At 48.0% G+C, this 24923-nt stretch overlaps 1 protein-coding gene across 1 annotated transcript in view; it reads right to left on the reverse strand.

The window, feature by feature from the left end:
- Positions 1–24923, reverse strand: part of EFR3B (EFR3 homolog B) — an 84365-nt gene that overhangs the window by 21362 nt on the left and 38080 nt on the right. Inside the window, exons 3-5 of the mRNA XM_027113680.1 lie at positions 24120–24247; positions 15301–15451; positions 2771–2892 (exon numbers count right to left, since the gene is read on the reverse strand). Coding sequence (XP_026969481.1) covers positions 2771–2892; positions 15301–15451; positions 24120–24247 — 401 coding nt within the window. The remainder of the gene's footprint in view (positions 1–2770; positions 2893–15300; positions 15452–24119; positions 24248–24923) is intronic.

Genomic DNA, 24923 nt, shown 5'->3' on the forward strand with positions numbered 1-24923 from the left:
TTAAGTGCTGTTACCACGGCGCTACCCTGAGCTTTACGCGGAGACCATAACTGGGTGGTGAGAGATGCCTAATGCACCGTCATCCCCTGGCCCAGGACCATTAGGGCTGCTGGCAATGGACAAGGATTTCCCGGGCAAACACTTAGCTCCTCTAATCCTGAGCCAGGTCAGCACCCTGAGCTGAGGTTGTCCGGACTCGAGGACGAAGTAACTGTAATACAATTCTGCTAACTATTCCTGGCTCCAGGTTAAAGGTGCTCCCTAGTGCACTACAGAAATAAATCCCAGACATGCTGGACTCATGTCCCACCCAAGAGAGCCTGGCTGGCAGGAAACCAGGCCCAGGGGATGGAAATTTTTCTACCCAGGGCTTCCTTATGTGTGACTCAATTAATTTTTCTTCACTCTTTCAATCTCCCCAGAATCCCTTCCACATAGGTACACATTTCATTCCATGATGCCCAGAGCTGACTGATCAGGCCTGGGGGAGAAGCAGCCTCTTACTGTTCCTTATAATGGGCTCAGTGGAGGCCTGCCCACGTGCAAGGGACTGGGAAGTCTCTGAACCCAAGGGGAGTACACACACACACACACACACACACACACACACACACACACACCTATTCATGAGACCCAAGGGTAGTTCTTGGAAAGGAGCTCTGAGCTCTGCAAAGGCTGCGAAGGACCAGGGGGAGAGCTCAGGGAGAAGGGGTGCAGGGAGGTTAGGGATGGGAGACAACACAAAGGGAGAAACTCCCCTCACCCGGCAGCCTTGCTTCCATGGGCGGCAGGTGCCAGGCTGTGGGTGCTGATGGCACTGCCCGGTGGCCAGAAGCAAACCTCAGCACCCTTCTCCCGACCTCCAGTCGCTCCCCACACCATCAGGACACGGTGCGACCATGTCTGCTTCTGTGCCTCCTCCCCTGCTGTGGAGTGTGTGTGTGCGGTTGTACGTGTATGAGTGTGTGTAGAGCAGCATGGAGTGTCCCCTCCCCTCCTGGAGCTTGGCTCTACCTGCGGTCAGCACCTGTTCCAGCCACACCTGGTCACAGTCCCCCCCTTCCCCATCACCTGCTTCTGGACACACCCCACCTGCTCCAGCCCCTTCTGCCTCTTCACAGCCGTTCTGGAGCGAGGTAGCTGCTGAGGGAACCAGCGCTGGGGAGACAGGGGTTCCTTCCTCCCGTGACCCCCACTGGCCCCACTGAGGCACTGTAGCAGCACAGCCCCAGGGAGCCCCTGGCTGGTCCAGGCGAGACTGGGGAGCAGGGACACTGCCATCAGTCACACAGGGTCCTGCCCTGGAGCCGTTCCACAGCTTGGGAGCTTTGGGAACAGGCAGCCTGGGGGATGGAGGGGTTCACGTCCTGTTTCTCCAACCCAGACCAGCAGCCGTAGTGAGGAAGCTGTAGTTTCGGGGCACACAGGGCTCCTGGACCGTGCCATTGTGTATCATGTGCACTCGGGCCCGCTGCAGTGCTGACGTGATGCAGGAAGAAGCCATGGGCTGAGCTCTGGAACAAAGCCATGGAGACCCAGTCTCCCGTGGGCATGTTGGCCACCCAGCCTCAGCCCCCAGCCCCTTCCTTCTCCGCCTCCTGCAGCTTTGCCTGGTAAGGACAGCTCAGCCCTTTTCCCTCCTTCCTCCTCCTTTTCCTGTGTTTCATTTCGCCTCCCCAGGTTGATAAGCACTCTTTGTAGGCAGTGGTTTACTTCTCATCCTTTATCTATCGGTATCAGCATATATTTGTGTGAATTTCTTTGTGATTTCATTGAGGGGTTTAATTTCTATGTCGAGGAATGTATTTCTGTAAGTTAAGTATTTTTGTGAGTGTGAGTATGTGTGTGTAAAAGTGTGTTCTGTAATTCAAGATGTTGATCTGAAAAGCATTCCTTCATTCACTTACTCAACAAGTATGTCGTGAGTGCCTGCTGCTTTCCAGGCAGTCTTAGCACTTGGGATGCGTCAGAGAACAAAACAATGACTCCCGTCCACACAGAGCTTACATTCTAGTGGGGAGAGACAGACAATGAATGAGAAACATATGTACATTATGGAACATGTTTGAAGGGGATGAGTGCTATGGGGAAATAAAAACAGAGCAGGGTGAGGGAGAAGGCGAGCGTCAGGGGAAGGCGTTGTTGACAAGGGGACACTTGAGCAAAGCCTTGAAGGAGGTGAAGGAGTGAGCTGTACAGCTCCACAGAGGAAGCCTCCCAGGCAGAGGAACAGACCGTGCAAAGGCCCTGTGGCAGGAATGTCCCTGGTGTGTTTCCAAGGCAGCACGGAGGCCTGTGTGGCCGAAGGGGAATGAGGAGGGGAAGAGTGGAGGAGATAAACTCAGGAGGACAGCAGGGATCAGCCAGTGTGAGGACTTCGGCTTTTTATTTGTGGGTGTATATTTTGATGGAGAGTGGTGAGTGGGAGTGTTTCTAGGGTGTATAAAGGCATGTACTTATGAACAAAAGAGAGCACAGGTGTGTACATGTGTGTGTCACTGGCTCTCAAATTGGGCTCAGAGGACCGTCACCTTACATCCCACCCTGTTTTCTGTCCCCAGAGGCTGTTCCTTTAGAAAGCATGTGCTGGGAGCCTAGCTCTGCCCACGCATCCACCTAAGTCCCGCCAGGTGCCCCTTCCTCACCAGCAACATCAGAGCCTCGGTAAACGCCAGTGAAATCAGACACGCAATCCGGGCTGGGAGCTCTGCAGGACCATCAATGCCTCTGCCATTAGAGGCACAGCCTCCTCAACTTCCCTTATACTCACTTAGTCTTGATCTCCAAGTCTTCATGGCCAGAGTGGCACATTTCACTGAAGCGAGACACGAAGAAATCGTAGCTCCGATGGTAGGATGGGGTGTCCTCCTCTATGTTGGCAAACTTCACAAACTGTGTGGGGGGAGAGGGGAAATGCATCGTGAGGTGACCCGCCATGCTCCTCGCCTTTGGGCTCGGGGACCTGGCATCCCCCAGGCCCTTTGCCATAGTAAAGCCACAAGAAAACACATCTTAGGAACCATGCATCTCAGGACCTGGCTATAGTCCACCTCCCAGAGCACACTCGGGAAATCTGAGTTTCTGAGTTCTCCTTTCCTTTCTACACAACAGAGCAGAACCCCTGGCCCTTCTCAGCCCTCCCCTGCTGGGTGAGCAGAGGATGGAAGAGAAGAGAAAGAGAAGGGGGCTCAGTCACTTAAGTTCCTCCTCCCATGTACATCCAGAGCTGCCCCAAACATACAGGCTGAAAGGCTGTGAGGAATAACGCTGGAAACTGAGCAAAAGCCAAGGCCACAGCACAGAGCACCACCCAGGAATGCATTCTGGGAAACCAGGACAGCGCTGAAATTTGATTTAAAACTGTAATTACGTTTTATTGTTAAAATTTTGAGTACACGTTTAACGTTTGCAATTTCGGTTCATTAAGCCTTGCTCAGCATTCTCAGCCACTAGATTCCTTCTGTCATCACCAGGCCGCACATTTGCAGCTCTAAATAGGGACTTGATTTCAAATGAGTCTCTCAGAGAAGCAGGAATCACAGACTGAGTGGAGTTAAATGACTAAAAGTTAAATATAATTTTTATAGGTTATGTTGTTTAATGTTATGAATTTAATACCACAAACAACTCTAAACGGACTAAACTTAGACTACATCCTCCACTATTCTGCCTTGTATTATTATATAATTTTTACAAACCTTTGTTGGTTCAAAGAGGACATACTGTTATTCCTAAAATTATCTCATCAGCACACTCATAATATTCAGTATCAACTGTCAACCTGTTTCCCCATTTAACTACTTAAAAGTTGTTCATAAATTTTTTGGGGATGAAAATTAGCAACTTCCACAAACATCCTTGTTATTACAGTGTTCTGTTCTTACAATAATAAATATGCATTTATTTTCTGCTGAATCATAAAACCTCAACATGCAAAGCAGATAAGGAAATCTTCCCTTCTAAGTTACATCTAAAATGCACACATATATGTGGAAGTATTCTGATATTAGCAATAAACCCAAATGACATTGCTTGCATCATTGATGGGGTTATGCAGAAGAGGCATAGTGGTAATCCATGTGATCACAAGATCATTGATTAGACCCAAGTTCAGGAACAACGGTAGAGCTGGCCTTTGGCTACGTGATCTTCCTAAGCCCCATGGGCTAGAACACAGACTTAGGCTGATACCGAGGCTGAAACTAAATTTGGGTGCACTGCTGCTCTTAACCACCAACAGGATGTTCCCAGGCTGCACTCCCCACGGCCAAAGCCTGGCTTGGTCCATCCACTGAGAGGGTCATGCAGCTATGCGGTTCTAACCGCAGATCTACCTCTAACTGGTGGGTGACCTTTGAGTGGGACATTTGACTTCTGTCTTGGTGTTCCCATGTGTGAAATAAGCAGCCCAGTCTTCGTTCACTACATTTCTTTATTTTTTTTATCGATGCTATATCTACTTCAAATATGATGAGGCAGCTTAAGATAAGACTATGTGTATGCGAGAGTGCATGCATTTCAGAATAATCAAAACAAGACTGAAAAAGAAAAGAGGCCAGTAATAAAGGAGAAACAGTCAAAGACTTTGTCCCCAATATAGTGACTGTGTAAACCCAAATGTATGTCAGGAGCATGAATAATCAGACTTCATGGTCACTGGTGTAGGAGTTTATGGGCTAATAGCAACAATGTTTAGAACATATGTGTATCAGGTACTGCCCTAAGCATTTGACATACATCAGCTCTGTTGTTTCTTAAAATGACTCTAAGTTAGAGAAATATTATTATTCTCATTTTACAGAGAGACTGAGACCCACAAATGTTACATAATTGCCCAGGGTCCTGCAGGAGAAACCCAGGTCTCAAGCACGAGCCTCTCCAACAGAGCTCTGCCCAGAAAACCTCCAGCTCTGTTCCTGCTCCTGGCTTCCTCTAGCGCCTCAGGCCAAATGACCCAGGAGAGTTGCTCTGGGGAGGCGAGGGTGATGGATATTGTCAGGGAGAACAAACAGGATGAAGAAGCCGCCAGAGGGGACCTTAGTCTGGCATTTTTAAGAGGGCTGCAGGAGTGAGGCCACTGGTTTCCAAGCACTGCGGTACAACAGAGTCGAGGGGTCTCCGTGACCATGCAGATATCTGCCACAAGCCCCAGACGTGCTGAGTCAGCACTGGAGGAGATTCATCTGTTAGATGGTCTGAGGCTCACGCTTGAGAAACGCAGCAGGATTCCTGACAGGCAACCTGGCGGCCTCCCTTCCCTCTGGCCCCCCTCCCCACGCTGATACTTCACGGAACGATTCCTGATCTCTGTGGACGTGACATCAAGTCTCTTCACTTTTTTTTTTGTTTTGGCTGTGCCACGTGGCTTGCAGGATCCTACTTCCCTGAGCAGCGATCAACCCCCATCCTCGGCAGTGAAAGCACGGAGTCCTAACCACTGGCCCGCCAGGGAATTCCCAAGCCTCTTCACTTTCAACCTTGACTTTCCCCTTCCTCCAGTGCCGTGGAACCTCAAGGACTGGTGGCGCGTCAGGTGGCCTGGCCAGAGCCCTGTTCACGCCCAGTCTGCTCTGACTGTTTTCCACACCGTACAGGCTGCTGAAGATTTCGACTACGACGCCCTGGCTGCAAGGTTAAAGTGGAGATTACAATCAATTTCTTTTAATTAATTAATTTTATTTATTTATATTGGCTGCATTGGGTCTTCGTTGCTGCGTGCAGGCTTTCTCTAGTTGTGGTGAGCGGGGGCTACTCTTAGTTGTAGTACGTGGGCTTCTCATTGCAATGGCTCTTCTTGTTGCGGAGCACGGGCTCTAGGTGCGGGGGTTTCAGTAGTTGCAGCACACAGGCTCAGTAGTTGTGGCTCACGGGTTCTCGAGCACAGGCTCAGTAGTTGTGGCATGTGGGCTTCAGTAGTTGTGGCACGCAGGCTTCAGTAGTTGCGGCACACGGGCTCAGTAGTTGTGGCTCACAGGCTCTAGAGCGCAGGCTCAGTAGTTGTGGCACCCGGGCTTAGTTGCTCCGCAGCATGTGGGTTCTTCCCGGACCAGGGCTCGAACCCATGAACCACTGCACCACCAGGGAAGCCCCAATTTTTTAAAAATGGAACATTCTGTGATAGCCACAGAGGTAACGCAGGGTAGAAAACACGCATGGGGATTCCTTTCCTAGAACTACAGAGGCTTTCTTCTAGGCCGGCCCAGCAGTCACTCCTGAATCTCCCCTAGCTGGGCCAGCCACAGCTGCTAAGCTCACTGGAAAATTCCCTCACTCTTTTCTCTCGTGACTCTCTGCATCCCCAGATTTTTACTCTTCTAGAGTCTTCTTCCCTGGAAACTTAGTTTTGAGTCTCCTTCTCCATTTTCGATTTTAACATGATGGTGCTCTATTTAAGTGGACTATACTCGCCTACATCTGCCGGGCCCACAGTCAGACAGCCGTGTCCTCACTCTGCTTCTTGTCACCTGTGTGCCTGTGGACATCGTTTAGCTTCTGAGCCACTGTTTCCTCATCTGAAAAATGGGGGTGATGGGGCCTATGCCACAGGGTGTCACCAGGGTTAAACGAGGGGATGTATGCAGAGCCTGCCCGGAGGAATGCTCAGGGCTCTGCGCTGCAGTGAGCATGGTGATAGGGGCCTTTCATGGTCTGCTCATCAACTCCGGTCCTCGGCTCTGGTGCAGTGTGACCCTTGTCCTTTCCAGCCAGGCATTCACAGAGGAGGAGCCCAGATGGGCAGCGTGAACCATGCAGGTGACCATGCAGGATGCCGGGGGCAGGTGTGAATATGGAAAGAAGGAAATGAGTTAACAGCCACCCCAATGAACTGGTGCCCGAGGGTGGGAGTTGAGGATGGTGGCAGAAGGCAGGGAAGTTGGAAGATGAGGGCCAAGCCCCCTGAAGCACCCTTCAGGAACCGAAGGTCAGTTAGTGCAATAGGATGGGACAGAGCCCAGCACTGAGAGACAAGGAGGTGGGGCTCGATGGGAGCTCTGGGCAGCCGGCACAGCAAAACCGGGAAGATGTGGCCGAGCATTTGTTTTCATCTCTTTAAAATGCATATATCACCTCCTAGGAATGTGAATGAGGTGGAGATAATTAAGAAAAGCTCCCTGAGTTCCTGGGATAACAGGAACTGAGTGAATTCAAGGCTTACTGTAAGTGAGGTTCCTAGTTCTAAGAGGCTTAAACTTTTTACGGTCCGGCAGGATTCAGCACCGCATACATTCAAGATACTGCTTCGCAGACAGCACGCCACTCTCCACGCGCCTGCCGCTCCGCTCCACCAGAAAAACAATTTCGAATATGGTTATTGTGAAGCATGTTTGCTTTGTTTTGACTCATACTTTGTTCCGTTGGGCGCCTTCAAAATATTCCTTGAAGAAGCTATTTATAGACACGGGAGTTTGTGTCCGGAGGACCCACACCAGGCCCCGTGCCCCATCTCTAACGCCACGTGTGGATGGCAGCACTCCGGGAAAGAAGGAGTTGATGCCTATATGCCGAGAAATAACAACATTAACTATTTCTAAGGCACTTGCAGCTCAGGCATCATGTTAGTTTCCCGGGGCTGCATGCCTCCAGTCTCTGATTCCGTCTGCACATTGTTTCCTCCTTTGTGTCCAACCTCCCCCTGCTTCTCTCTTCTAAGACCCTTGTGATTGCATTTAGGGCCAACCCGGATAATCCAGGATAATCTCTCCATCCCAGGATCCTTAACTTGGTCACATCCGCAGAGACCCTGTTTCCGTATCAGGTGACATTCGCAGGTTCCAGGGATTGGCACGTGGACATCTTTTGGGGGACCATTTTCCAGCCTACTGAAACATCCATTACCTGACGTAATTTTTGGCAAACCAGCGAGTTTAATAGGAGCGATATTGCTCCCACTGTGAAGATGAGGAAACTGGAGCTCTAAGGGAGCGACTGAATTATTTCAGGTCAGCCCGGCCCGTGACAAGTGGAGCTGGGGTTCCAATTTGGGAATTCTGATACTTTGATGCTCTCTGCCCTCCACCAGTGGTTTTTAAATTTTACTGTGTATCAGAATGACCTGGGGAGCTTGCTGACAATGTAGACTTTTGAGCCACCCCAGGCCTGTTGAACAAGACTCTCTGTGGGTAGGACCTAGGCATCTGCATTCGGAACAACCCCCCCCTGCCCCACCAACTCCTACCCTGGAGATTCTGGGGCAGGGCATTTACAGACCCCACGTCCTTTGTTCTTTTACTGGAAAGCTGGACCAGTAGCTGTGGAAATGATCCGAGGCAGGCTAGGAGGAAGAAAGCTTAAGCAATATATTTTGGCCTCCTCCTGTCCTTGGTAATGGAGGCCAGTCAAGGCTGGAGAGATGGCCACCTCCTTTGAACTGGGGTGGCCTGGGGTTGAACCAAGTGGTCCATCTCTGAGGCCCGGGAGGCTGCAGCCTCCAGGCTCAGGCTGTCGACCAGCCAGGCCATTGCCTCGCTCTCCAGGACTCTTGCTCTGTTACGAGATCTGGTGATGAGGCTGCACTCGATGCCATCCAGAGGGACTGAACCCCGTTTATTACATTACGGGTGGCACCAGGGCTAATAAAAGAGGCAACATTTGGTACCAGGAGCTCTGAGCATCCTTGGGAACCCTTGGTTTGATAGCTTGTCGGGAGGAGCTTCCCTTCCCTGAGTCTGAAACTACGACAGCACAGATGACCTGCCCAGATGACCTGGTCAGGGAACGCTGGCCTGCAGTATCCCCATGGGGGCAGCTCCGAGGGAGCCCACCTCAAGCTGCTCCTGAGTCCTCCAGGGCTGACGGGAGGAGGCCCAAATGGAAACTTTGGTAATTGTGGTTCTGAGGATCAAATCTGGGGTACCTGGTCATGGGACCACACCCACTGTAGGAGTCCACTTGGGAAACATGCCCAAACCTGGCTGAGATGGGGTTGAGACTCTAGGGTTTAAAATAGAGCCTTTGGGGCTTCCCTGGTGGTGCAGTGGTTGAGAGTCCGCCTGCCGATGCAGGGGACACAGGTTCGGGCCCCGGTCCGGGAAGATCCCACATGCTGCGGAGCGGCTGGGCCCGTGAGCCATGGCCGCTGGGCCTGCGCGTCCGGAGCCTGTGCTCCGCAACGGGAGAGGCCACAACAGTGAGAGGCCCGCGTACCGCAAAAAAATAAAATAAAATAAAATAAAACAGAGCCTTCATCCCTCCTATTAGAGGCAGAACAGTGTTATGATTATGAGAAGGGGTTTGGAACCAGAATGCATTTCTGAATCCCATCTCCCACTTAGTAGGAGGCTGATAGGAGGCACGTTTCTTAAGCGCCCCATGCTCGGTCACCCCATCTGTACAATGGGGCCAGCAAGAGCAGCTGCCTCATAGGCTTGGTATGACCAGCCCACCAGAGTTAACAGTTATCACCTCATTTTTCCCCCAGTGGATTTCTGGCTTGCTGTCAACACTCCATACGTTTTCACTGGGCCCATTTACCTGTGTGACTCACTAATGTTTTACACACTTGATACAGCAGGAACTTCCTGGCTACTTCACCCCTACCATTGTTAGGTCATACCTTACAAATGGCTTTTGTTAAAATGCTACTTGCCTAATGCACAAGATTGTGAAATAATAAAGTTGGGTTTTTTTTGTTTTATTTTTTTAAGATATTGCAATGATGAGGAAGGTCTCCATAGCAACAAACTGGAGACTGTGAAGATGTGACACTTCAAAGGCCAAGGGCACCACTAGGGCCACCCTTGCAAGACCAAAGTTTCAGCTCTTCATATACAACAAAGGGTGCCAAGTTTGCTGGAGGAGATTACCAACCCTCTGGCACAAGCAGGAAGGAGACACGGTTGTGTGAAAACTGAGAGTTACTAAGGGGCTGGGTCAATAGAAAGAAAGCAACCTCCAAATATTGACATTGCAAAACCAGCTCTCCCTGGGTCTGGAGAAGAAGCTGAGCTGGTCAGCCTCACTTCAGCGCTAGCCAAGTCTCTCCAAGCAGAAGTCAGCCTTTCTCTCTTCTGTAGATGGGCATTCTGAACCCAACTCCCTGTCGTCAACAATAGAACCACACTGTAAAATACTGGGCATAGGGATTCCCTGGTGGTCCAGTGGTTAAGACTCCACGCTGCCACTGCAGGGGCCGCGGGTTCGATACCTGGTCGGGGAACTAAGATCCCACGTGCCGCTCAGCACGGCCAAAAAATAAAATACTGGGCATAGAGAGAACCCTAACTCTTCCATGGTAGGACTGCAGGCCTTTTCGCTGTGTTAACCTACATAAGGAAAAATGGGAACGGTTGTTCTGTTGCACTAAGATGAACCCTAGCTGGAAAAGACCTTGTAAACCACATGGTTTTGACTTTAACACCCCCTACCCTGTTCTCCCAACTGCTCTTGTTTATAGCAACTCCCGGAAGCAGTTTTCACTAAAGCCAGAGGAACAGTCCTACTGTGACATGATCGTGCCCTGCAAATCGCCTGCCAACCTGGGTGTAGTGATTCCCTAGACCTAGGACATCCTCCCCTGTCTACCCATATTACATCTTTCCTCCTTCAAGATTCTTTGCAAAACTGACTGTGGTTTTAAAAACTCCTGGGAAAGCCCAGTCTTGCTGCCCGAGAAGGTGATCCCTCTGGTCCCAAGTAGTCCCACGTGCTAGCCAGCCTCCAAGGCCTACACTTGGGAAGCGCGGACCCAGGGAAGCACTGGCTGCCTCTGCTCTAAGATCCCCATCATTTGCTGGCGCTGACCCCCGTGACCTGAGCTCTTCCACTGGCATCACAGTTCTGCCCTGACCTCCCTTCATGGAACCCACTTCTAGGCTGCTGGTCTCCAGCAGTGCCGATTTCTGTCGTGGTGTGGAAGATGAGAGAATTTCTAGTCTATAGATGACAAGTTGCAACCACAAGAGTTGATAAAATTGTCCAGAGGCAGCATATAGAGTGAGAAGAGGACAGAGCAGCAACCTTGGAGCCCACAGACATTTCATGGGGACATGGAGAAAGAGAATCAATGAAGGAAACTCTATTAGTTTCCTACTGCTGCCGTAGTAAATCACCACAATTTAGTGGCCTAAAACAACACAAATGTATTACCTTGCAGTTCTGGAGATCAGAAGTCTAAAATGGGTCTGCAGGGTTGCATTCCTTCTGGACGCTTCCAGAGAAGCATCTGTTTCCTTGGCCTTTCTAGCTTCCAGAAGCCACCTACATCCTTTGGCTCCTGGCCCCCTTCCTCCATCTTCATGGCCATCAGAGGAGCATCTTCAAATCTCTTCCTCTCTGTCTCTCATCTTCTGTCTGACTCTGATCCTCCCGCTTCCCTCTTATAAAGGTCTTTGTGAGTACATGGGGTCCACCTGGATAACCCAGGATAATCTCCTTATCTCAAGATCCTTAACTTAATCATATCTTCAAAGTCCCTTTTGTCATGTAAGGTAACATTCACAGGTTACAGGCATTAGGATGTGGACATACTTGGGGGACCATTATTTAGCCCACCATAGAAACGCAGAAGGGTGGGCCAGGTGGGAAGAGCTGGGATGACAGGGCCAGGAGGTCAAGGGAATGTGAAGAAGGTGCAGTCAACGGGGAGAAATGCCACCAGAGGTAGAAACATCAGCTGAAAAACGAGTGAGGAATGGGTTATTTGCGTGGTTTCCACAGATTTCTAACTGCAAAGACAAAAAAGTCCTTTGACAATGGAGAGAGCCAGCTGTCACTACCCTAACCTGGGATGGCACTTAGCATCCATAAAAGTGGGGCACCAGACACTTGGGGTCCTTTGGGGATGCTCAGTGCAGGACCCAGCATTCCCCGTGAAGTGTTATGCCTCAAAGTATTTAACCGCATCCAGTCAAACCTTCAAGTCTAATTCTAGTCTGCAGGAAGTATAAGAGACAGGAGAGCAAAACGAAGGACACCACAAGGAAATAATCAGACAAACCCAGACTGTGGGGCTTTCTGCAAAGTGGTGACCTGGGCAATATCATGAAAAACAAAGAGGGGCAGGAGAGGGGTTGGGACTGGTTAAGAGACATAAGAGACACAGAAAACAAAGTAAACACATGATCTTTACTGAATCCTGATGGGAAAGACAGCCATACAAGACAGTGTGAGGACTATTAGGGAAATTTTTATTTGGACCAATTATTTTTTTTTTTTTTTGTGGAATGCGGGCCTCTCACTGTTGTGGCCTCTCCCGTCACGGAGCACAGGCTCTGGACACACAGGCTCAGCGGCCATGGCTCACGGGCCCAACTGCTCCGCGGCACGTGGGATCCTCCCAGACCGGGGCACGAACCCGCGTCCCCCGCATCAGCAGGCGGACTCTCAACCACTGCGCCACCAGGGAAGCCCGAAAGAGCAATTTTTAAAAACTCAGGTAATGTTCACAAAGCATAAAATGAACCCTTTTACAGTGCACAATTCAGTGGCATTCAATACATTCACAATGTTTTGCAACTAAAGCAAACCCCCAAAGGAAACCCACCTCTTGGTCATTAATCGGTCACTTTCCGTTCCTCTCTCTCCCAGACCCTGGCAAACACTAATCTGCTTTCTGTCTATATGGACTCACCTATGCTGGATATCTCAGCTAAACGGAAATATAACGTATGACCTTCTGGGTTGTTTCCACCTTTTGGCTATTGTGAGCAGTGCTGCTATGAACGTTGGTGTACAAGTATTTATTTGAGTATGCATTTTCCGTTCTTTTTGGTATATACCTAGAGAGAACTGCTGAGTCATATGGTAATTCTATATGTTTAACTTTCGGAGGAACCACTAAACCGTTTGCCGCAGTGTCTATACCATTTTACATCTCCGCTAGCAACGTACAAGGGTTCCAATTTCTACACATCCTCACCAACATGTCATTTTATAGGATTGTTAAAAATATAGCCATCCTGGTGGGTGTGAAGAGGTATCTCACTGTGGGTTTTTTTTGACTTGCATTTCCTTAACGATTAGTGACGCTGAGCATCATTTCATGTGCTTGTTGGCCATTTGTGTATCTTCTCCTTGAATGTCTATTCAAGTCCTTTGCCCACTTTAATTGGGTTTTCTTTTTGCTGTTGAGCTGTAAGAGTTTTTCATATATTCTGCTTACTGGACCCTTATCAGATATACAACTTGTAAATATTTTCTCCCATTTGGTGGTTGTCTTTTCACTTTCCTGACAGTGTCCTGTGATGCACAAGAGTTTTTAATTTTGAAGAAGTCAAATCATCTATATTTTCTTTTGCTCCTTTTGTTTTTATTGTTGTATCTAAGAATCCATTGCCAGATTCAAGATCATAAAGATACACCCCTGTATTTCTTCTAATCTATAGGTTTAGCTCTTACATTTAGGTCTTCAATCTACTTTGAGTTCATTTTTATATATGTTGTGAGGGAGGGATGAAAGTACAAACTTTAAATCCGTGATCCTTCCTAATAATTTTATTATTTACACTAGGCTAATATATGAGACTGTTTATGTGAAGGACCTCGGTATTCTCAGATTTAATATTTTCAGCTTATCCTCACAGAGTGACCTCAGAAAGTCAGGCACATGGTCATTGCCCTGTCCCTGGGACACACATTTGGACCTCTCAGGCAATAAGGCAGGTATGCAGAAGCCAATCCCTAAGCAAATGATTGAGCTTAGCTGGCTCTGGCTCCCCCTCATCCCCTGACTTTCCTGGTCTCTCACTGTCATCCCAAGTTCAGATATTCTCATTAAAGACCTGAAAGCAACACTTCAATTTAAAAAATTATACTTTACTGCAGATGATGTGCAGGAATGGTATTAGCAAAACCAGACTTTTTGCTGACAGGTTTTACCGTAGCTTCAATCCTTGGGGTGGTCAAGTACAAGCTGGATAAAGACCCATTAAGGATGAAGAAAGAAAGAGAGAGGAGGTCCCGGGCTTAGAGAGCTGGAAAGAGCATCTGGTTGAGGGACACTGCCAGCAAAGCCTGCCTCTGAAGCTGAACTCTGAATCTATTGCAATTATCTGACTCAACTTTCTTATAATCACCTCTCCTTACATAATCTCCATTGTCTGCAGTACGGTAATCATTAGTCAACTGCTTTCTTGCTAATACTGTGATTCACTGTGATGGGGAATCTAGGAATTGGCAGGATTCTGAATTTTCAAGCCTGTAGCTAACAAAGTGCCTACCCTGGGCCGGGATGTGCTGTAGGGAACGCTAGCGCTGACAGCCACATGCTTCTATGTCTCCCCCGCCGACCCCTGGGGAGATACCCTCTGGATGCATTGATGACTGGTTTAGTTTCCATGTACATGTTCTCTTCTAGACTATAGTTATCTTAAACAGGGCAAGTGAAACAGTAACTGAAGCTGTTGCCAGGGCAACATGACAAAAGAATTTACCCTCAGCTACTGTATATGTAATTTGTCAAAGGCAGCTGGCTCACAGAGAGAGGAAAGAGGGGAATAGGTTGTTAGTTTTGGTCTTTGAAAGAAGAGTTGAAAGACTATCTTCTGGTTAAATCAACTTAAGTAGAACAGAAAAGCAGCTGTGACCTGTGCAATAAACACTCAGAAAAGTCAGGTTGGGAAGGCTAAGAAGGCAAACCTTAAACTTATTTTTTTTTTTCCTGGTGATATTTGTAAAATAGTTGCATGTCAGGGCTTTTAATACCAAGCTGCTTGAAGACCTGGAGCTGAAAGTATTCCCTGAAGGGGAAGGAATAGAGAGACAGCAAGAAATGGAAGAGAACAAGCGGGATATTCAAGTATGTTAGATACATGCAAAGCTGAGAGTTCCTGACACATCTGATAGCTCTTCTCTCCCAAAACTATAAGCCCTCATGATAGCCGCCACTTGTACTGAGACCAGTTACGTTACAAAGCTTGGACTGAGTTCAATCCACTCAGGGTATCAGTGAGAAGCCAGGCTCATGAAAGATAACCCGCTCGAGGTTACCCAGCTAGGAAAGGGCAGAACTAAGCCAGAAGCCCTGTTTCCTGCTTCCCTGTGATCTTCCCACTTATCTGATCCCTCTGTCCTGTGAACATCCGTTTACTCCGTCTTCGAAAGAAGCACAACCTGGACAGCTTTCAAAGGATGCCCCATGGAGTCAGGGGCCAAGCTCTGAGGGCACTGGGCACCCCCCGCTCTCAAAGAAATACCTCCCTTTCTATTTTTACATCTATTGGGGCCTCACCTAAACTTATTTAAGGGAAAAATCATTTTTAAAAGTCAGAAACCAAATAGGAATGGATCCTCACCATGCTGACCCAGAGGTCCTACACCCCCTCCCCACCATCCCCACCCGCAAAGCCCCTTGGGCCCCCTTACCGAGTTGGTGCCAAGGATCTGCAGGTTGGGCTTCTCAGACTCAAGCAGCTTGGCCACCATCTTGAGGAAACTCTCCACGAAGAGGTTGATGCTCTGGCAGTGACAGGCCATGAGCAGCTGGTCCAGCGCCTCCATGGCGATGCACACGTACCTGGGGAAAGCAGCATCATTGCCATCACTCAGCCTCGCGCCTGCTCCACCCCCACTGCGTGGCCGGGGCAATCTAGACGGCAGTGCAGTGGCCACCTGGGCAACACCCAGCTAATGCGGCTCTCCCCCGGGTCGCCGACGACTGGACAGTTGTTCCAGCCCAGCCCTGAGAAGCAGAACGAGGCAGAGCTGGAAGGGAGCCTAGAGATGAATTCATCCAGCCCCTTATTTTACACATGAAGAACTTGAGGACAGACAAGGTACACCATTTCATGAGGAAATACAAGCAGAAAGAACGGATGCCCAGAAGAGCAGCTTCTGAACTCAAACCCAGTGAGGTCAGAGAATTACTCATCCAAGTCAAGACGTGTTTGTTGACACTGTCCTCGTCAGCGCAGGGGTGTAAGGATGAAGAAGTCCTTTAACTTAAAGAGCCTAGAGTGGGAGGGATAAGATAAATACACAGATATCTCCTCTAAAGGGAAAATAAGAAATGTTACCAAAAAAATGACATCCCACGAGGGTTCCAAAGAAGGAAAGAGGCTCTAGTGGGGAGGAAGCAAAGAACTTAATGAAGAAAGTTTAGGAAGAATCTGAAATGGGCCTGAGGACCAGCCAACTGCAAATGTTAAGGAACATAAAATTGCAATTTTTGTAGTTGAAGACCTCAGAAGTTCTATAATGAAGTCCTACTCAAACAATACGGTTGACAGTGTTACCATGTTTGGATGACACTCAGCTTGCCCAGGGAGCATTTTTACCTCATGGAGAATAAGACAGAATGAAAATTCTTTTCTCCTTATGCAGCAGGTGCTCTGTGTCAATTCTAAGTCTCTAACCACTTAATTATTCTAAAGACTAAAACCCGAGTGAATACTTTCACAAACTAGGAACGCACGACATCCGATGGTGAAGAGCTGCCCATCCCATTTTTTGACAACCAAATGAGCTCCTTTTTATATTTCAAGCAAACCCTAATAACCGCTATCCTTTATTCACAATTCTACTTTTAGAAGCAGCAAAAAAGAGAGCTGAACCTTCTCCTACCTGCCAGCCCTTCAACCACATGGAAACAACAATCTCATTTACTATGTTCCTCTCTTCTCCATGCTAAAAATACCCAATCCTGGGAATTCCCTGGTGATCCAGTGGTTAGGACTCTGCGCTTTCACTGCTGATGGCCCGGGATCAATCCCTGGTTGGGGAACTAAGACTCCCACAAGCCTTGCAGCACGGCCAGAAAAATAAAATAAAATAAAAAATTGAAATGCCCAGTCCTTTCCAGACTAGCCTTTGCAGGACAAACCCCAATTACTGTCTTCTTCAATGCCTCTCTTAAATCCCAAGAAAAAGGTCACAAATCAAATTCCTACTGAGAATCAGGAATACACATCTAAGCTCAAACCCAACATTTGTTCCACGATAGTGACATAATGAGCATTTGGTCAGGTAAGGCACATCATGAAAGATACATCCCCTACATACCAAGCATTTGCATTCTAAAGAAAGCAAGGCAGGGCTTCCCTGGTGGCGCAGTGGTTGAGCGTCCGCCTGCCCATGCAGGGGACGCGGGTTCATGCCCCGGTCCGGGAAGATCCCACATGCCGCGAAGCGGCTGGGCCCGTGAGCCGTGGCCGCTGAGCCTGCGCTCCGCCACGGGAGAGGCCACAACAGTGAGAGGCCCGCGTACTGCAAAAAAAAAAAAAAAAAAAAAAAAAGAAAGCAAGGCAGACATTCATAGAAAAACGTTATCTTTTAACTTCTAATAAGGGAGACTCTGCAAAACTATTCTGGTTAAAATCTTCACAGTTTTCATTAAGGAGTTAGGTGTCTAGGACAGAATGCTAAATGTCTCCCCTGGAATCTATTTTTGCCCTTTTCACTAGTCATTTAGAAGTTTAGCTGAGCTGTGGCTGCCCACTGGGAACATTTCCCAGCCTCTCCTGCTGCTAGGTGAGGCCACGTGACTTACATGTTGCCATTAAAATGAGAGGGAGTGATGCGAGCAACGTCAGCATTGCTTGCTTGAAAGACAGGATTGTCCTCCGGGTCCTCTCTTCCCTCTTCCTGCTGGCTGCAGAGTGGCAGCAAATAGATGGCCAGAGGTGAAAGCCCCGGATGACCTCATGGGCGGAGCCCACCAACCCAGACTGGACTATTGCACGAGAGAGAAAAAATATTTCCATATTGCTGGAGCCACTGTAATTTCAAGTCTCTTTATACCCTAAATAACACAAGTATCTGATAATCAGGTTTAGGAGTGCTTTAGAAACCTGAGGGCACAAATAAAAGGGAATCCTGAGCGATCCAAAGCAACTCAAGTGACTGCCCTCACAGGAAAGAGAAGTGAGGGCTGAACATGACTCCATCCTGCAAGAGGGGAGATCAGGCAGACTCCATGTACTCGGAGTGTGGTCATGTGCCCATTACAGGGTGGTGACCCCTCTACTCATAGAGCCATGTGGAACACAGGAAGTACTTCCTGATACAAACAAAATGCTGGCAAGGTAGAGTGAGAAGAGAACTCCAAACCTACCTGGGCGCTAAGGAGTCAGGCTGATGCCTCTAAGTCAGAGCAAGTTCTGCTACTTGGCCTCTCTTTAAGAAGCGGCCGAGAGGGACTTCCCTGGTGGTCCAGGGGTTAAGAACCCGCCTTCCAATGCAGGGCACACTGGTTTGATCCCTGGTCGGGGAACTAAGATCCCACGTACTGCAGGCAACTAAGCCCTCACGCTGCAACTACCGAGCCCACGCGCCACAACAAAAGACCCAGTGTGCCACAACGAAGACCCCATGTGCCACAACTAAGAACCGAAGCAGCCAAAAAGAAAAAATACAAATTAAAAAAAAAAAAAGACGCTGCCTAGTGTCAGGTTTATATGCCGTGTACATAATAGGGGATGAATTAAAAGATTTTTTCTTTATGTTTTGATCCAAATCATATCTCTTTGAAGGTTAGGCAGATAGTACAAAACTCTCGATTAGCTAGTCTTTGTTTTAAAACAGAGTTTGGTTAAATAAAAAGAATGCACAGGAAGCATGACTATAGGATGATTTCTGAAGACTCTACAAAACCACAACACAAAGCTCCACAAAGCCCTCGTGGCAGCCACTCAGTTTCAGACATTGTGCGTCTGAACTGCCTCACGCATAAGCCAGCTTTGCAAATCCACGTGCATAAAAGTAACAGCAGTCATGACGTTTTCTAAATGTCCTTTTTTAAAGACATCAGTCACCATTTCTTCAGTACCCTTGCCCTAACTTCTTTACCAAACAACCGTAAGTAAAACAGCCTCTCTACTCTGAAATTTTCCTTCTCACTTTTGTAAAATGTTTATTTCTTTTATTTATATGAACTGAGTCAGCTATTATTATTGTTTAATATTATTAAATATCATTAAATAGCTGTCTCTGGGCACATTCACAAATGGATCTGGTCATGCTCTTATCTACAGAGTGTCTTTCAAATACAAAGGCAGCATTGGGTGTTTGGGCTCGTTTGGTGAACTGGAGCCACGTTTTCTCCTGCTCTGGAGGGCCCGCCAGTCCTTGATAGCCTTGCCCTTCACAGGATGTCACAGCCACAGTTCAGGATACCTGTCGTGCCTTGCAGACCCAGGCCTGGCATGTTCCGGGTCCACTGTATAGGCCGTGAAGCAGACTGATTCCTGCAGAGTTGGGGAAGCAACCTGGGCCAGGGCCCTTCCAAAGGGACAGGTTTTCCCTGCGGAGAAACCTGGACACACTCTGGCAACCAAACATGGCGGATGGGAAATGGGAGCAGGCAGCATGGAATTCTCTTCTTCTATGAATCATCCCAGCATCCTTCTGCATGAAGGGTTTCACCATTATTTTATAGAGTTTAAATGAGGGAAAGGAAGGGGCGGGGTGGGGTTTGGCAAGAGAAGAAACCAGAAGGCCTCCCAAACCCCAGAGCTTAGATTGCTGCTTTTCCCTTTCCTGTAAAAAAATTCCCAGAAAATCCTGATAAGGAAAACCATCCTTTGCTAGCCAGAAAAAAAAAAAAAAAAAATTGGCTACTGACCAAGAGAGGAAATTTTGATGGAAAGTGAAAATGATGGTAGAAGTGAAACAGAAAAGTAAAAAAGTTTAAGGCCTAGTTCTCTGAATACACACTCCTTCAATCCCCATCTTTGATCCCAACACTAAGGATGGAAGGATTATAATTGCGAACTTGAACTTTTCAAAGTATCTTAGAAGATTAGAAGTCAATGGGCTTTGGAACCTCCTGCTCGCTGCATTGGTCCTATCTTATCATAACCTTCCTGGGTACATCTTATCCGTTAAGTCTATACTTTCAAAGAGCACGGGCTTCTCAGGGTAATGTCCACTCAACAGGACTGGGGCCAAATAGGTTAGTCTCAGCAGCGATCTGCTCTGGGCTTGGTATCCTGAAAGGAGTCCAGTGTAGTAATAGGCCTGAGAAACTGGCCTGACTGGGTAGTTGGAACAGGATGGGGAAGAAAGGAGCTGGTGAGAACCAGCCCACCACAGGGGCCCAAGGGAGAGGCAAGAGTAGGGCATGGACCACAGCAGCAGGTGATGACCAAGGATCTTGGATCCACTAGTAGGGCTTCCCAGTAGGTGAAGAAGGCAGAACTCAGGGAATCTGGGATGGACTGGGGTTCACAGGCAGCAAGTGAGGTCAGGAGAGGCTACTCAGCAGGTTATAACAACAGGAACTCAGAGTCATGGGCCAACCACAGCAGAAGGTGAGTTATAACAAGTGAGGAAAATACACAGGGGGGGGCCTGGTGCGTAGGAGTGAGGCAGGAAATACCTTGAATTGAATTCCAGAGCAGGCAGCTGCTTCTGCTTGAACACCTTTCACTCAGTCAGGAGTGGGCTTAGGAGCCTCCAGGAAAGGAGGAACTGGCAGTCAAAGTCTGAGAACCAGACTTGGTTGCAGAGGAAAGCAGACCTAGGGTCAGAGATGGGAACCAGCACACAGAGAGAGGGGGCAGCTTTAGCAGGGCCAGCCATTGCCCAAGAATCACTCAAAGAACCTTGACAAAGAACCTCTTATTCTGGGCAGTCTGAATGTATTTAGTCATGTCCCCACTGCTGGACAGAAACTTCTGGGTTTTAGCAGCCAGAAGTAGGGGTTGACCTCAGCCAAAGGAGGGAAGGATCAACTCGTCATCTAGTAGGAATCTGTGACATCTCTGTCTGAAGGGTCAGCTCCGTCCTCCAACCAGGTTCAGGGTCCTTCTGGGGACAGTGTATCTCTTGGGAGCCCCACCAGCTCAGCTCCAGGGTCAGGCTCCTCAGGGAGTAGCCCACCCCTCTTTGGCATGGGCGTCTCCATCCTCCAGGCACTGGGGAACCTGACAGATTCTAATGTGGCCTTCTGAACGTGGTCATTGCTCCACGGTCATTGTCAGCTGACCCTGAATCTCACCCGGCACTGCCGTTACCTCCCTTGCTCTCCAGTTTCTAGGGGTGTTCTAGCAGTTGGGCTGAACTGGAAGAAGAAAAATATGAAGAATTCTCACTTTTTGCTGCTCTGCACATCACTGCCCATTATGGCACACACTGAGTAGCAATACCTTAAAATTTGTATCTTATCCTCTCTCTGCCCACGTTTGGTTATCACCCTTGATGCTAAACACATACGAGCAGAGGAGGGTGGATCTGCCACTGGGTCCAACACCCAAGGTTCATGTCCACATGGTCAAACCATAAACACAGACACCTGCATGGTGGTAGGGAGACAGCTCCTCAGACTGTCTGCAGGTAAATATTTCACTCTTCCAAACCTGCCACCAGTGATTAGGACAATGATGATGAATGTGGCATTGGGTAAGGAAAGACGGGGAGGGAGAGGAGAGAGAACAGGAGTACAGATCTAACAGATTTTCCTTCTCCAAATGTTTATGATTAGAGCCCCCAGAGAGGCCATCAAGGCTTTAAATACTCAGAGGCTGCAATGGCTATTTTTAACAGAACGATACCAATTTTGAGTTGCAGTTCTAAGGGCAGTGGAATGTTTCTGAGTGGCTCTGCTGGCTACAGGACATTTTTACTCAGAGAACCATCACTGCAGAGAGGGCAGGAAAAATTAGTATTAAATGTTTAATGGTATTGCTTGCATATTAGTTTCAGGTTCAGTCTAGGATAAAGTCATTTTTACTTGCTTGACCCTGCTTTATAATATGTCAAGGCGATTTATATAATCAGCACGTTCATTCTATTCACGCCCTTTTGACTGAGTGTGTAACCTAATTTTATCATAGAAAGGGATCATAGAAATGAATTGTTTCCGGTCTTGCTTTTATACCGGGGATAGCTTGATGTAAGCGTGGCTGGTGGGTCCCGTGGAGGTGTGGACCTCTATACACTGTCAGCACAATGCAGATCTTTACACTCTGGTTCTCACTCCACCTTCCTCACCAGGAGGAAGGGACCTTGGAGGGTGATGGGGCTGATGGATGGTCGTAGGGGGGGAAAGAGGGTCCAGGGGAGAGATCACTGCAAAGGCTCAGAGGCCAGAAAGTCAGGGGGGGGATCGTCAGCTAGTCCATCTGGAATGGGTTTAGAGCAGCTGTGGCAGGTGTGTCTGGGTTAAAGGCAAGTTGGGGGCAGGTAGTGGAGGAGCCCAGAAATCAAGCTGAGACCTTGGATTGTACGCTAAAGAAGCCAGGAAAGTATAGCTTGGTCTGTGTTTTGAAGATCATAGTGTTGATCTGGAAGGGCCAGTAGAGGAAAGATGGGAAGCGGGGAGACAATTTTCAAGGCCACTGCCATAATCCGGAGCCTGCATCAGGAGAAAGGTAGGAGCAGAGGAAAGTAGAGGATGGACATAAAAGGCTTCATAGAGAACAGAACCAATGGGACTTAGGAACAACTGCCCTAGATCTACCCTTCCCTTTGCTCCAACAGCCGTGCCACCAGGGACATCTTAGAGCTCTCTTTACATCCAGCCCCACTCCAGATTGTGGCATGACGGTAGCGTAACAAACATGGTATGTCCTGCCGTTGACTTTTTTCATTTCAGGAAGTAATACATGCTCAATAGAGAATATTTAGGAAACACAAAAATGTAGATAGAAACCAAAAACCCCAGCCACCTTGTTCACAAAATATTAAGAGTACTCAATATTTTGGCATATTTATTTTTACTGTATTTTCCAGGCATTGAGATTTGTTATTGTTTTTAACTTGATTTAAATACTGTGTATAAACGTATGTATTCTATTTTTCATTTACTTATGGCATTTTCCATATTATATGGAAAGTATGTTTATAAACACCATTTTTATTGACTAGGTAACATTTCCTGAAGCAATAAACACCATAATTTACTATTCTCCTCCAGTTGGGCATTTAAGTTACTTCCATCTTTTCAGTATTATAAAAATTACCATAATGAACATCTCTGTGTGTAAATTTAGATTATATATAGGATTGATACGGTGGGATAGATGAATAGAAATGGAGTTACTGGATCAAAGGGCATACGTGTGTTTGAAGCTCTTGACATATATTTCAAAATTACTTTCTAGAAAGCTTCAACCAATTTGTACTCATTCTAGAAAAGTATGAAAATGCCTCTCATTTTGCCATCCCTGGGTTAACACTGGAAATTATATATACTTTTTTAAAAAAACAATTTGATAAGTGAAGGTGGTAGCTTAGTATTTCAATCTACCTATTTGGCTGTTTAACCTATTGATCAGGGACTTCCCTGGTGGCACAGTGGTTAAGAATCCGCCTGCCAATGCAGGCGACACGGGTTTGAGCCCTGGTCTGGGAAGGTCCCACGTCTGGTGGAGCAACTAAGCCCGTGCGCCACAAGCCCATGTGCTACAACGGGCCTGCGCTCTAGAGCTTGCAAGCCACAACTACTGAGCCCACATGCCACAACTACTAGTTCCCCCACCAGGGATGGAATCCGTGCCGCCTGCAGTGGTAGGGTGGCGTCTTAACCACTGGACCACCAGGGAAGTCCCTCCTTGCTTTTTAAGAGAGTAAGCTGAATGAGGCAGGGTGGGTTTGGTGAGAGTAACGGCACATTCTGGGTTCAGTGGTGTGTGAGGGCTTCTGGATAGAGACACGGGGGTAAATGGAGGCTAACAGAGGTGCTCCTAGGAAGCCAACACCCCCTTCTTCCCAAATCTTGGCAAGAGCATCACATTTTACCTTTGGAAAAGCACAGGGAACCCACTCCTCACTCCCAGTCCCCATTTTCTCAGGCTGTTCAACAATCCAGTCTATTAACATTTCTTAAAAGGACCCTGGGACTTCCCTGGTGGCGCAGTGGTTAAGAACCCGCCTGCCAATGCAGGAGACACAGGTTCCATCCCTGGTCCGGGAAGATCCCACGTGCCGCAGAGCAACTAAGCCCGTGCGCCACAACTACTGAGCCTGCGCTCTAGAGCCCGCGAGCCACAGCTCCTGAGCCCCCGTGCCACAACTACTGAAGCCCATGCACCTAGAGCCTGCGTTCCGAAACAAGAGAAGCCATCACAATGAGAAGCTCACGCACCACAACAAAGAGTAGCCCCTGCTCGCAGCAACTAGAGAAAGCCCGTGCACAGCAACGAAGACCCAGTGCAGCCAAAAATAAATAAATAAAAGGACCCTACGTTTTGCCCTGAAAATATATAATTTCTGCAAATCTCTCTCCACCCTCCCATACTACTTACCCATATCGATGACGACCCACATCACGGATGAGCCTCTCAGATAGGTAGGCGCCAATGCGATCGAGCTTTTCTGGAGCTGACAGGGCGTAGAAGGTCAGCTTCTCCATGTTGGTCTTCACCAGGCCATCCTGTAAAAGACAGATCTTCCTCACTGTGGCCATGCGATGGCTAGAAGACTTCAAGTCTAAAGGTAAATGGTCATTCAACTTAATCAACACTTACCAGAGTGCCTGTAATGTACGCGACACACACATGTGGGTTTTGGGGATCTAGAGATGATTAAAACATAGACCCTGCTCTCCAGGAACTCCCAACTTCACCCAAAGTGTGCTAGCTATAAGCAAAAATAGTCAGTGATATAAATGTACATATGTGTGTGCATGTGTACACTATATGTATTTACATATGTATATGTGTATGTACATGGAGGTATATATGTGTGTGTGTATATGTGTGATGTGTGTATATGAATGGATGACAAGTCTTCAATGAAAGCAATGCAGAATTAAAACGTATTGGATATCCAACATCGAGAAGTGAACAGGAAGAAGGCAGCTCTGCAGCTTTCAGGGAATTGTCCAGAGGATGTTGGAAGTGTGACCCTCCACTGCCTATCAGGAAGAGGTCATTGATTTCCAGAGAAGAAGTCAAGTACATCAGACCCTTTCCAAAACCACATAACCCATAATGAAGCCTGACTGTAGAGTGGCAGCTTGGAAACCAAGAAGCCAGGTGTCCCCTGTGCCAACTTGACACCTGGCAGATACCAGAGGGAGCGTGGAGAGGACATGAGCTCCAGAGCCA

The sequence above is a fragment of the Aethalodelphis obliquidens genome, unplaced genomic scaffold (genome assembly GCF_003676395.1).
Source record: "Aethalodelphis obliquidens isolate GAN/ISIS:26980383/991018 unplaced genomic scaffold, ASM367639v1 scaffold12, whole genome shotgun sequence".
Lineage (NCBI taxonomy): Eukaryota > Metazoa > Chordata > Mammalia > Artiodactyla > Delphinidae > Aethalodelphis > Aethalodelphis obliquidens.